At 42.8% G+C, this 12,369-nt stretch overlaps 1 protein-coding gene across 3 annotated transcripts in view; it reads left to right on the forward strand.

The window, feature by feature from the left end:
- LOC148028872 (exosome complex component RRP45A-like) overlaps positions 1–9,121 on the forward strand; it is a 61,252-nt gene extending 52,131 nt beyond the window's left edge. The window contains exons 7-10 of one of the 3 annotated variants that reach the window (XM_087687643.1): positions 7,767–8,071; positions 8,164–8,228; positions 8,320–8,524; positions 8,743–9,121. In XM_087687643.1, the coding sequence (XP_087543769.1) occupies positions 7,767–8,071; positions 8,164–8,228; positions 8,320–8,495 (546 nt within the window). In that variant the 3' untranslated portion in view covers positions 8,496–8,524; positions 8,743–9,121. Of the gene's footprint in view, positions 1–7,766; positions 8,072–8,163; positions 8,229–8,319; positions 8,525–8,611 lie in introns of all 3 variants that reach the window. The other 2 variants (XM_087687642.1, XM_087687641.1) reach the window with 2 other exon arrangements.
- The last annotated feature ends 3,248 nt before the right edge of the window (positions 9,122–12,369 follow it).

The raw sequence follows: 12,369 nt of genomic DNA on the forward strand, positions 1-12,369 counted from the left end.
TGTCCATAGATGCCAGAAGCACTGAACAGAATACAAGATGGCAGCCCTGAGTAAGTGCGAGATGCATGAGTGAAGGCGCTTCTGAGAGGCACAGATCCACAATGTGGTGTTTGGGCCAGAAGGCAAGAAAGAGAGAGTGCTATAGAAAACCCCAAGTGCAACCTAAAATGTTAGGGCAGACTGAAAAGTGCCCTGCCACTACAACTGACCATGATGTAAAAAACTGACTAGACCATCCACAAATAGACATTAAATTTTAGAGCTCCATGATGTCCCCACTGACTCAGTGGTAGATCTCACAACCAGGAGATGACATACAATATGTACTGCTAACCCCTCTCAGATTTTGGATGTGGCACTGAACACACCAGATCCGAAGTAGGAGTTGGGAAAGAGATCCACCAAAGGCTGATACTTCACTTTTGAAGAAGTCTTGTAGGCTGCTTTTGTGTCTGCGACTCTGCCTCAAAGAGGCTCCAAGAAACATCATTGATCCTGGTAAATACACCTGAATGCACTCATAGAGGAGTGGGGCTTGAGAAGCATGATCACCTGCACTTTGATTGCTGCAAGGTAACTAGCATGAAGGAAGCTCTGGAAAGAAGCTCCAAAGCAAATCATTGTAAGCCCTCAAGACGAAAACTTGTATCTGGCACCCCCTTTGAATCTCCACATATAGCAAGAGGAATGGTATCAATGGAGATGAATAAGTCCGGTCTGGTGTGCATACATCATGAGAGTATGCCACTGATTTTCTGTTACTGAGAAGCAATGGCTAATGTCCTCGCCACCAAAAAGAAAGTGTGAAGCTTGAAAAGAACCACTGGAAGAACTCAAAGTCAAGGAAGAAGTGCAATCATTCAAGATCTACAAGAATCAAACAACCACATACCCCTGTTAGATATGATCAATGCCCCACCCTCATTAGGTGCTACCAATGATCCATGGTGCTCAAAGTTGTAAGGCCCCCATTATGAGGAGAAGCCAAGTGTGAGCCCGCACATTGGTGGAGTCCTGACTTGTATATCAGATGAGGTCTATGTGACTGGATGGCAAAAAGGTGACCATTGTGGGTCTAATCTTTGGGTTAGACGGAGTGGTTAAGCTGGTAGCAACTCGAGGCGCATTGCATCGAGTTACGGTATAAGGGAGTTAAAAGGGGCCTCTATTGTGGGGTCCGGGGGCCGCGGAAGCGGCCCCTGGCTGGGGCGTCCCAGGAGGGCCAGCGGCCCCCCTGGCGGGGGTCCGGGGGCAGTGCCCCCGGCCCGATGGTAAAGGGAATATTCCTTGGAATATTCCCTGGCCGACTAGTGGAGGCTCATATGGTAGGTCGGTCAGCAGGCCGACCTAACGACCTTCGCGGGCTATAAAAGCTAAACCCTTTCGCAGCCATCTTACACTCATCTTTCACCCAGTCAGAGCTGTTATTCCAGCTAGCCTTAAGCTCTTCACCTATCTTCTGTCTAGATCGCCATCTAAGCTTCACACAGTGGAAGCGCACGGGTGGACAGAGCCATCTTTGTATCAGTTGTTTGGAGTTAAAGAATTTACTGATTCTCCTCTTATCTGTTGTGTACTCTCTATCTCTTTCTCAGATTCTGTTCGCTGCGCCGTGTAATATTTTACATGGTATCAGAGCCCAGGGGCTCTAGAGATCGGAGAGCGTGCAAGAGGCAAAGGCTTCAACAGCAAAGAGAAACTATGTCGACTCCGGGAAGCGGTTTTGGCGCATCAGGAAGCGGTGCAGGAGGTGGTGCTGCTGTACCGGCTATTCAAACACTAAGGATTCGTCCACCAACCTTCAGCGAAGGCAAGTTAGATGGTACAAACTACACCTTGTGGAAGTTCAAAATTACAACTATCCTTAATTCTTATGAGCTTCTAGAGACTGTGCTGGGGACTGACGCAGAACCACAGTCTACCTCCGACCCATCAAATCCTAGTGTGATGATTCCTCCGAATGCAGATCTTCTACGAGCTTGGAAACGAAGGAATGCAGATGCATTGTGTGCCTTAGTTACAAGCTGTTCTGAGAGTGTTTCGACTCTGATTCAGAATACAACCAAAGCGTCAGATGCTTGGAATGTACTAAGGAGTCAGTATGAAACACGAAACCAAACAAGGATTCAAAACTTGGAGAATCAACTAGCAGCGGAGAAGTTTGCTGAAGGAGAGACGGTTGAAGCATTCATCACTTGGATTAAGAATCTGCGCGACCAGATGGCTGGCGTTGGGATACAAAAGACTAGTGAAGAGCTAGCTCGGAGGTGTCTTTGGATTTGTCCACAAAAGTTTGATGGACTAGTAACTGCCCTTAATACTCAGGTGAGATCTCAAGCTTTGACTTTTGAGGAGTTTTATGCATTATTAATGGAGGAGGAGTTGAGGCTGAAAGCCCGAGAAGGAAGCAACAATGGAGATACTGCATTCTCTGCCAATGCAAAAGGCAAAGGTGTTTCCTCCACAAAAAATGATGGTGACAAAAAGAAGAAGGGCTGCAAGAAGAAGTTTCAAGGAGAGTGCTTCTACTGTAAGAAGAAAGGACATGCAATTGCAGATTGTCGTGTCAAGAAGGCAGATGAAAAGAATGGTACTCTTAAAAGTAAAGGGAAAGAGACAGCCAATACGGCTGAAGCAGAGTTGGAATTATTCATGGCGACCATTGAGGAAGTGTGCTCCTCAGCGCAAGAAGAATCTACCACTGACTCATGGGTGTTGGATAGTGGGGCCTCCCGTCACATGACCAACAAGAAAGGTCTATACAGTTCTATGCAGCCTCTACAAGAATCCATCACTGTGACGGTTGGAAATGATGCTAAATGCCCTGCTGCGGGCACAGGTACTATTTCTTTTGTTGCTGCAAATGGTGAAGTCAAAAAGCTTTCAAATGTGTTATATGTTCCCGAAATCAGGAGAAATCTCTTATCAGTTGCTGCCATAACTGATCTTGGTCATGAAGTGAGGTTCAAGAAGACAGGTGCAGAAATTATTGATAGTACTGGTGCAATTGTTGGCAAAGGAGAAAGAAGGAACAACTTGTATGAGCTAAGTGCTCTTACAGCCACCGCTGGAGTGGGCACAAGTAAGCTTTGGCATGAAAGGTTTGGACACATCGGATTTGCAGTATTGAAGGAGATGCAAAAGCAAGGTATGGTTGCTCACCTACCTACAATAAGTGAATTGAAGGAACCATGTGAAGCTTGTATGATGGGCAAGCAACAGAGAAAGGTATTTCTAGAAGAAAGCAAGAATAGAGCACAGGCTCCTCTAGAGTTGGTGCATGCTGACTTGTGTGGTAAGATGCCTACACAGGCCTTGGGGGGATCTTCTTATTTTATGTTGATTGTCGACGACTACAGTAGGAAGATGTGGGTGTACTTTCTTCGTGATAAGGCTCAAGCTTTTGGTAAGTTTAAAGAATGGCTAATACTTGTTGAGAATGAAACAGGGAAAAGTGTGAAGAAATTTAGAACAGATGGTGGTGGTGAGTTCAACTCAAAGGAGTTTGAAGGTTTTTGCAAGAGCAAAGGTATCAAGCGTCAATTGACGACGCCTCACACACCTCAGCAGAACTGTGTTGTGGAACGCAGGAATCGCACCATTGTGGAGATGGCAAGATGCATGCTAAAGGGCAAGGGATTGCCTAACCATTTTTGGGCTGAAGCTGTTAATACTGCAGTCTACATTCTAAATCGGAGCTATACAAAGGCTCTCAAGGGAAAAACACCTCATGAGGCTTACACTGGTAAGAAACCATCTGTCTCACATTTCAGAATATTTGGATGTGAATGTTATGCACATGTTCCAGATGAGAAGAGAAACAAGTTACAACCAAAAAGCAGAAAATGTATCTTCTTGGGTTATAGTGATGAGCAAAAGGCTTACAAATTATATGACCAAGAGGCAAAGAAGATCATCGCGAGCCGTGATGTGGTGTTCAAGGAGGAGCCGCATACAGTGGAGGAGGAGAAGGCAAGTTCTTCCACTTTATTATCAAGCGAAGAAGTAGTCCACTATGAACCTGTCCCGAGAGCTATCCCTATCCTTAAGGAGGAGGAAGCATCATCTTCAGATGATGAGGAAAAGGTTCACCAACCTGACATCACCCCATCGGAAAAGCCATTGCCGCGCTGGGTGAAGTAGCTCTATGACCATAATAATCCTATGCCTGCATCTGTTGAGGAGAAGGCAGACGGACCAAGGAGGTCTCAGAGAATAGAGGAGCAAAGGAGGGCTTCTGCTCACATAGTCAATATGGCCTTGATGGTTGAGATTATGAGAGAAGTAAAGGAGCCAACTGACTTAGAAGAAGCACTTGCAGATCCATCATGGAAGGCTGTTATGCAGGCGGAGTATGACAGCATAATGAAGAATGACACTTGGGAGCTAGTGGATTGACCAGCAAAGCGGAAGGTTATTGGCACCAAGTGGATCTGGAAGGTAAAGTACAAGGCTGATGGTACCTTAGAAAAGTACAAAGCTAGATTGGTTGCCCAAGGATTTTCACAAGTTGAAGGGTTTGATTTTCAAGAGTCATTTGCCCCAACTGCCAGAATGACCACTATTCGCACGGTACTTGCAGTGGCTGCCCACAAGAAGTGGCCAGTGTACCAAATGGATGTTAAGTCAGCATTCTTAAATGGTGACCTCAAGGAGGAGGTATACGTGGCTCAGCCACCAGGGTTTGAGGCCCCCCATTCTGAGAACAAAGTGTGTAAACTGAAGAAGGCATTGTATGGGCTGAAACAAGCCCCCAGAGCATGGTACCAACGAATATATAGGTTCTTTTTAAACCTAAACTTCAAAAGATGTGCCTTAGATGCTAACTTGTATGTTTACAGGGATGGTAAAAAGTTTGTAGTGATTGTCCTATATGTGGACGACCTTCTTATTACAGGTGACTATGAAGATATGATCAACCAAACTCGAAAGACTTTGAGTTCTGAGTTTGAAATGACAGACTTGGGCTTGCTGCACTATTGTTTGGGGATTGAAGTCTGGCAAGAGCCAAGAAAGATCTTCATCTCTCAGAAGAAGTATGCATGGGAGATCTTGAAGGCATTTGGCATGACCGAGTGCAAGGAGATAGCTACACCTATGGAGGTGAATGCAAAGTTATCCGTCGAGGATACATCAGCACTAGCAGACATTGGGAGGTATAGGAGGTTGGTCGGCAGTCTGATCTACTTGTGTAACATCAGACCAGATATCAGTTTTGTTGTTGGTGTTTTGAGCAGGTTCTCAAACAAACCTCATGAGAGTCATTAGAAGGCTGGGATGCGGGTGCTTAGACACTTGAAGAAAACTCTTGACTATGGTATCATATACAGTTTCGGAACTTCTCTTGTGGGGAACTGTGACTCAGATTGGGCAGGAGACATTGATTCCAGGAAGTCAGTTTTTGGTTATTGTTTCTCTTTGGGTTCAGGAATTTTCTCTTGGATTAGCAAGAAACAACCAACAGTGGCATTGTCTTCTACCGAAGCAGAGTACAAGGCAGCTTGTTTTGCTACATGTGAGGCCGTATGGTTGAGAAGGATTCTATGGCATATGGGAGTGCAAGATGAAGAACCAACTGTGCTGAGATGTGACAATCAGAGTTGCATCGCCATTGCCAAAAATCCAGTGTTTCATGCACGCACCAAACATATAGAGATCCAGTATCACTATGTGCGTGATTTGATGGAGGATAGGATAGTGGAATTGGTCTACTGTCCAACAGAGGAGAATGGAGCAGATATCTTCACCAAAGCACTTACGAAGGATCTGCTTCAAGTTTATCTTCAGAGACTCGGCATTGGGCCAAGGAGATAGTTCACCTATGGGTGGACATTGAGGGGGGGTGTTAGATATGATCAATGCCCCACCCTCATTAGGTGCTACCAATGATCCATGGTGCTCAAAGTTGTAAGGCCCCCATTATGAGGAGAAGCCAAGTGTGAGCCCGCACATTGGTGGAGTCCTGACTTGTATATCAGATGAGGTCTATGTGACTGGATGGCAAAAAGGTGACCATTGTGGGTCTAATCTTTGGGTTAGACGGAGTGGTTAAGCTGGTAGCAACTCGAGGCGCATTGCATCGAGTTGCGGTATAAGGGAGTTAAAAGGGGCCCCTATTGTGGGGTCCGGGGGCAGCGCCCCCGGCCCGATGGTAAAGGGAATATTCCCTGGAATATTCCCTGGCCGACTAGTGGAGGCTCATATGGTAGGTCGGTCAGCAGGCCGACCTAACGACCTTCGCGGGCTATAAAAGCTAAACCCTTTCGCAGCCATCTTACACTCATCTTTCACCCAATCAGAGCTGTTATTCCAGCTAGCCTTAAGCTCTTCACCTATCTTCTGTCTAGATTGCCATCTAAGCTTCACACGGTGGAAGCGCACGGGTGGACAGAGCCATCTTTGTATCAGTTGTTTGGAGTTAAAGAATTTACTGATTCTCCTCTTATCTGTTGTGTACTCTCTATCTCTTTCTCAGATTCTGTTCGCTGCGCCGTGTAATATTTTACAACCCCAACCATCACAAGCATGCATAGGGGAAGAGATCCTAAGCTGATCTCACTGAACACCATGGCATAGGCATTATCCATCAGAGAAGTGGCTGAACACCTGGTGTAAATGTAATCCATCAGAGAAGTGGCTGGCTGCATGTAGAACACACTGCTCAAACTATAACACAAGATCCTGGGAAGTTGAGGTCTGGGAAGAACCCAAGTATGACTCCAAACAAGGTCGCCAATCAGCTTTTGCAAGGCCGCCTCCTGCAATAAATGTCTCCAGCTGCGAAGTGTTTGAAGGTTATTGTTTTAAGTCTCAACATTAAGTATAGGCTTTATTGTTATTTATATAATTTTTTTGCATCAAACCTAGCACCGGACGTAATCGAAGATCTTTTAGTTCTATTAGTACAATACTAACATCAGACAATACATAATTGGATGTGACAACCTTGCTCCAAGGGTGTAGGCAGCAGGAAAGGGAGAGGGGAAAGAGAACACTCCAAACTAAGTGGAATGAATGATAATGATCAGAGAGAGATAAAAGTGAAAGTGATGGATGTGCACATGTCCTTATACATGGGATTTTTTGGCATTTGTCTTAACTGCATAAAATACATGCCTTTTTCAAAGATAAATCTTTTTGGGTGGCCAAAATGCATGATAATTTGGTGTCAATGCAGGCCGTTAATTTTACTGGCTCAACACACAAGTTTAGACGTGATTTTGGTTTTCAATTTATCAACAGTAGGCTAGAAAAAGTGCACGGAATAGCAGCTTTTCCACTAAACAACAAGGGCCTGGACAGGTGGTTTTTAGTCACTGAAATATTAGTGGAAGTTTTGGGTAATTTTTGTACATAGTCTAACCTGCTGGTGACTTTTTCTAGTCATTGCTTGTTTGTTATAATCATAATGTGATCAATTAGTAGTAGTAAAAGGCTGGGGTTGGCAGGCAAAAAGTTGCACATTGATTGGTGCCTTCGGAAGTAAATCTGGACATAATATTATTGGGCCAGTCCAAGAGAATCAGGGACTTGTGCACATTATAATTTCAAATAGATTTTTCATTGCGAACTGTCTTTAGCTTAAAATGTACTCTTGTTTACAAATCTCATCGATAAAGGGAATGCCAGCTGTTTACTTTAGCTTAAAATGTTCTTTCTTTCACGAACCCATTGGCTAAGGGAGTGCCATCTGTTTTGCAACTTCAGTTTGCAAATTGATTGTGTTCAAACTCACGGTAGAACTGAGGGTAGTGTTGTCATGGCAGGTTGAACTCTATGAAATGGAAAGAGCAGAAAAAAAGATCAGAAGACATCGGAGTGTTTGTCTGGAGAACATTGTGGTTAGCAACACAAAGAGCAGTAGTACAGACAGTGAGATGAGGCAGCCATTATTTCTCGAATTGAATGCAAACACAGCTATGTCAGATACTGATGATTCCACCAGCAGTGGAAGTGATGATAGTACAGAAGAACAAGAAGAAGAAGACACAGCTCAAGCATTTATTAGTTTACAAAGGCTCTCAAAAGCCAAAAGATCCATGAGCTCAACAGATTCCACTGTCAAACAAGGGTGGGGTTTGAATGCTTTTCCTTGCATTAGAATTTAGCGGCTCATATATATAGTTCAATCTGTGCAATAACCATGCAAGTCTTTTGTGATAGGAATGAGATTGGTACGTCATTATCAGTTGCTTCCACAACAAGCTTAGCAGCATTCAGAACTGTTGGTGAGATTTGAACAGTCTCTACACTTTACATGTTCTCTTTCTGAGGGAGGGTAGGAAGGAGGGAGGACTAATGACTACAGGTTCAACACAGAAAGGGTATCACCAGAAGCTGAAGCAACCATACTGTCTCAACGATTGGAGAAAGTTGATATTGAATCACGAAAAGGAGACGCTGGAGACAGAAAAGAACCGTTTGTAAGGCAAGGAAAACCTCTCACTCTGCTTGATGCTGTTAAAAGGAAGAACTTGAGAAAGAAAAAAGGCTAGGGACGTTCATAGACAGCAAACATGGATAGGTATGTGGTTCTCACTTCATCTATAACTAATTTCACCAAAGCTTGTCTTCTGGTTATTTGTTTAACTCCTATCTTCATTTTTGTCAGCCAGATACTAACACAGTGGAAGTTACTGATGGATTACACTCATCTGAAGCCTGTGCAGTTTAATGTGTCTTTTGACTGTACTCCATTCAAGCTCTTCTGCCACTCACTCACGTAACTCGACTGTGAAACAGAATTATTCACATAGACAAGTTGAGTCCGTGCCCTTGCTGCTGTGAAAACTTGGAAAGTTTTGAAACATCCGACTAGAACATCAAACTTGTCCATCTTGATCAAATATGTGGGTCTTGAACAAGGGGTGCAACATGAACCTTGAGATTTGATGGGACCACCGCACGGCTCCCTTATCAGCTAAAAAGAATGACATTGATCGATTGTAGTACTCATATAAGCCTATTCAAGGTCAAATGGGTCTTCAGTTGAAGATCATCTCCATGAAGCTAATATTACATACGTTCCAATTTCCAAAGGATATTTTTATTGTAACCTTCCCTCGAATTAAGTTGACTGAATGCCTTGCAATTTCTTATGACGTGTCAACTGGTTGGGATTCATCTTCATTTATGTTGATTCCTTTGTACAATGTCCTATCTATTTCATTCTAATGTCAGTTTACATGAAAGTGTGGTGTGTTAGTACTTTTCTCACTCATTTCAGGATCCAGCAATCACTGCCATTCCCTTCATCCTCAAGCAATGGCCATGAACAAGTGATGTTACTCTGTGGATGCATGGATGCTTGAGCTATCAGACCATAGTAAGTTTGTTTCTATGGTGCTGGAGGACTTAATTCCACAACCTTGTGTCTGGCTAATCACTCTGAGAATCATCTTGCTTTATTCATTAACTTTTTGAGAAGATACAATGAAAGTTCTTTCAACAATCTAATAATTTATGATGGCATGTGCACATATATAAAACCTACAGTCTGATCAAACTCACCATAAAGGCAGCACTCTCAATTCTTTCATAATTACCATCACCATAGTACTTTTCACACTAGAACACACCATTTAGAAACCCTGTTATAGATTCGGAAGGAGATTGTTTGGAATGGTAAAATTCCTATCAACAACACATAGTTTGCAAGCTCAACACGAGAGAGTAGATAACTTCAAAGAGAGAGAGACATCAAGTAGAGCTGAAGCAAGTGAACTTGCTTTCTCATTAGGCCTTGCTTAAATAGATGAGTTGAGTTGGTTATTAACTACCTATAACTACCTTGGTGGTTGGTTGGTTACAGTGGTTAGGAAAATAAGCTACATGAATGATTCACCAAACCAACCCTTGTTCCCATGACCAACTTTTGGACCTTCATGTGGTGTGAAAAAGCTGGGACTTGCCACACCTTCCCCTAGGACAGGGGAGGGGATTGACTTCTTCCACATTGTCATGACATGGACTGGATCTTTCATGGGGAACCTCACAGGGGGGAACGATTCACATCGTTGACGTGGGGAATTGTCGTGGGCATTAGATTGGTAGTTGAGATCTTGAGCTGATTTATCTTGGAATTACTTTGTGGTGTCCCAAGAAGCTATGGGAAATCTGCTCACTATTGATTCTTGATCTGTGACATTGACACCTTGCGCAATATTTGGGGGTAAAAATGGTCCAGAGGTTTTGTAGTCCGTGTATCGTCTATCATAGGGAATATGAATTTTTTTTGTGGTGGATGGTCTGCAACCCTCCGGATAGTCCTGTATCGTGGATTTTCTTTGTCTGTGTTTGCTCGAATCCAGGAGGAATAGAGAAAAGAGAGTTTTGTTGAGAGTGCCTCTCCTCCACCATGTTGCTTGTGTGGCTGTAGGTGTTGGGGTTGCAGAGATTAATTGTATTGTGGAGGCGAATGTGTGGCATAGGACAGGACACATTGTGAGAAATTTTCTACTGGAGAGCTTGATGCTGGTCGGGTGAATGTGCCCTATCCTGGGTAAGGATAATTGCGTGCCTCGTCAGTTGATTCTGACAAATCTGGCGCAATTCGAATGTCTTCCAATCTTCGCGCCTGGTTCCAGCAGCCTGGAATTAGCGTGCAGCATTGCTGCCTCGCAGGCGTCTTGTTATTCGTGTGAGAAGATGAAGAGATGCGGGTGAGTTGTGCAGTGGGAGGCTCGCCAGACAGTTGTGCTTGCAGAACTCCGTATCTCGTTGCTGCTCTGTGCGCTGTCCTATGAAGCCCCTTGTCTAGATTGACAGTGTTGCATGCTTCCTGGCGTTTGTAGGGTTCTTGATTGTTCTTTTGGTTAACCTCAACTAACATAAGTAGTGATTCACATGGGGTTGGTTGTAAACTACCTTGTTGAATTTGTTGCAACCTTTTTTTTGTTTTCGTAGTTGGCTTTATATTGGAATTGTCATCCTTGTATTGATCACTTGGGTATAATTTTAATTTTTTTCATTAATTTTGGGAGTATCTTTATCTATTGGACGCGTGCAGTTGTCATTGTACCCTAGGTTTTGTGAGGTAAGAGGTAAGTTGTAGCGCTCAATTGTTTCTCCACTATATGTGGGCCCATCCACCTATGAAGTAAGCTCTTTGACCTATCTTGTTTGCGATGTGGGTAATAAATAAAAACTTCATCACTGACTATATATGTTGCATGTACTTATCCTTAGTCATAATTCCTCTTAAATCTTGACTATGCTATAATGATATTCTTGGTTGTAGCTACTCTCATCAAAGATTGATAATGTTGCAAATGTAATAATCATTTTGTTACATCTTGCAATCTAGGGTCAATTTGCTAGATTCTGAATCTCCATTGGTACTTTAGGTTCTCTTTTTGCATAGGGCTTGAATAGACTAATCTTGGTAGATTATTGTGTTGAAATGTATGGATTTGAGTATGGCTATGGCATCTTGAAGATATAGAGTGAACTCATGAAGACATAGAGTTGAAGGTAGAATGTCACACAAGTGAATTAGGTTCCAAGATTGAGACTTTGACTCATAAACATAGTATTGTGTGGTGGGACAATGACTCAAGCACTTAATTGAAATGACAAAAGTACCATCATATTGCATTGAAAATGAGAGGCAAGTTCAAATCTTCATAGCTCGAGGATAGGTGGTATTTTCTTGCTTTGTGCTTATGGGATTTTGGATAGCTTGCGTATCCTTTACCTAGTGTGCTCCCCAAAGAGGCTATATTAGGTGTGAATGTCTAAATCTCAACACCTCTCCTCAATCGCAATTAGAAAGGCACAAAGTGTGTAGAGGCTTTAGTGAGTCACCACCTGCTGTAAAGTTTGGGTACAACACAAAAATGGTAAATATTAGAGGGTGTCATAGAAAAAGCTAAGTGTGGGTATCAAACATAAGGTGGATATTCAGAGACTCTAAAAGGGATCTCACAAAGTGTACACAGGTTGTAATGTTAAATTGCATGAGGAGTTTACAAAGCTTATGACAGAAGTATTAGGGTAAGGTTATACAAGGCTTTAAAAAAGTCTCAGAAAATTGGGAATAGGAGGATTGGTGAGACTTTTTTCTGCTCCTGATGGTTTTCTTTTTCATTTTATTATTATTCTTTCTTTGCTCCATGATCTTCTTATTCTTTTAGATTGCAAGGTAGGCCTTTTGAGATCTCTTTCTGGCATGGCAAAACTTCTCAGTGTGTTTGGTCCTTTTGCAAAAGTCACAAAATAGTTGGTCATTTTTTTCTTTGTTCTTATTACTGATATACAACATTTGTTCATCTTTAGAAATACTTGATTTTTCTTTATTTTTGATCTTATTTTCTTCTTCCAATAGAGAGATCTTAATGTCAATCGGTTTAGGATTTGACATGTTGATTA

The sequence above is a fragment of the Lygodium microphyllum genome, chromosome 11, assembly GCF_053477565.2.
Source record: "Lygodium microphyllum isolate KBCC chromosome 11, Lygodium_microphyllum_v1.1.10, whole genome shotgun sequence".
NCBI classification, from domain to species: domain Eukaryota; kingdom Viridiplantae; phylum Streptophyta; class Polypodiopsida; order Schizaeales; family Lygodiaceae; genus Lygodium; species Lygodium microphyllum.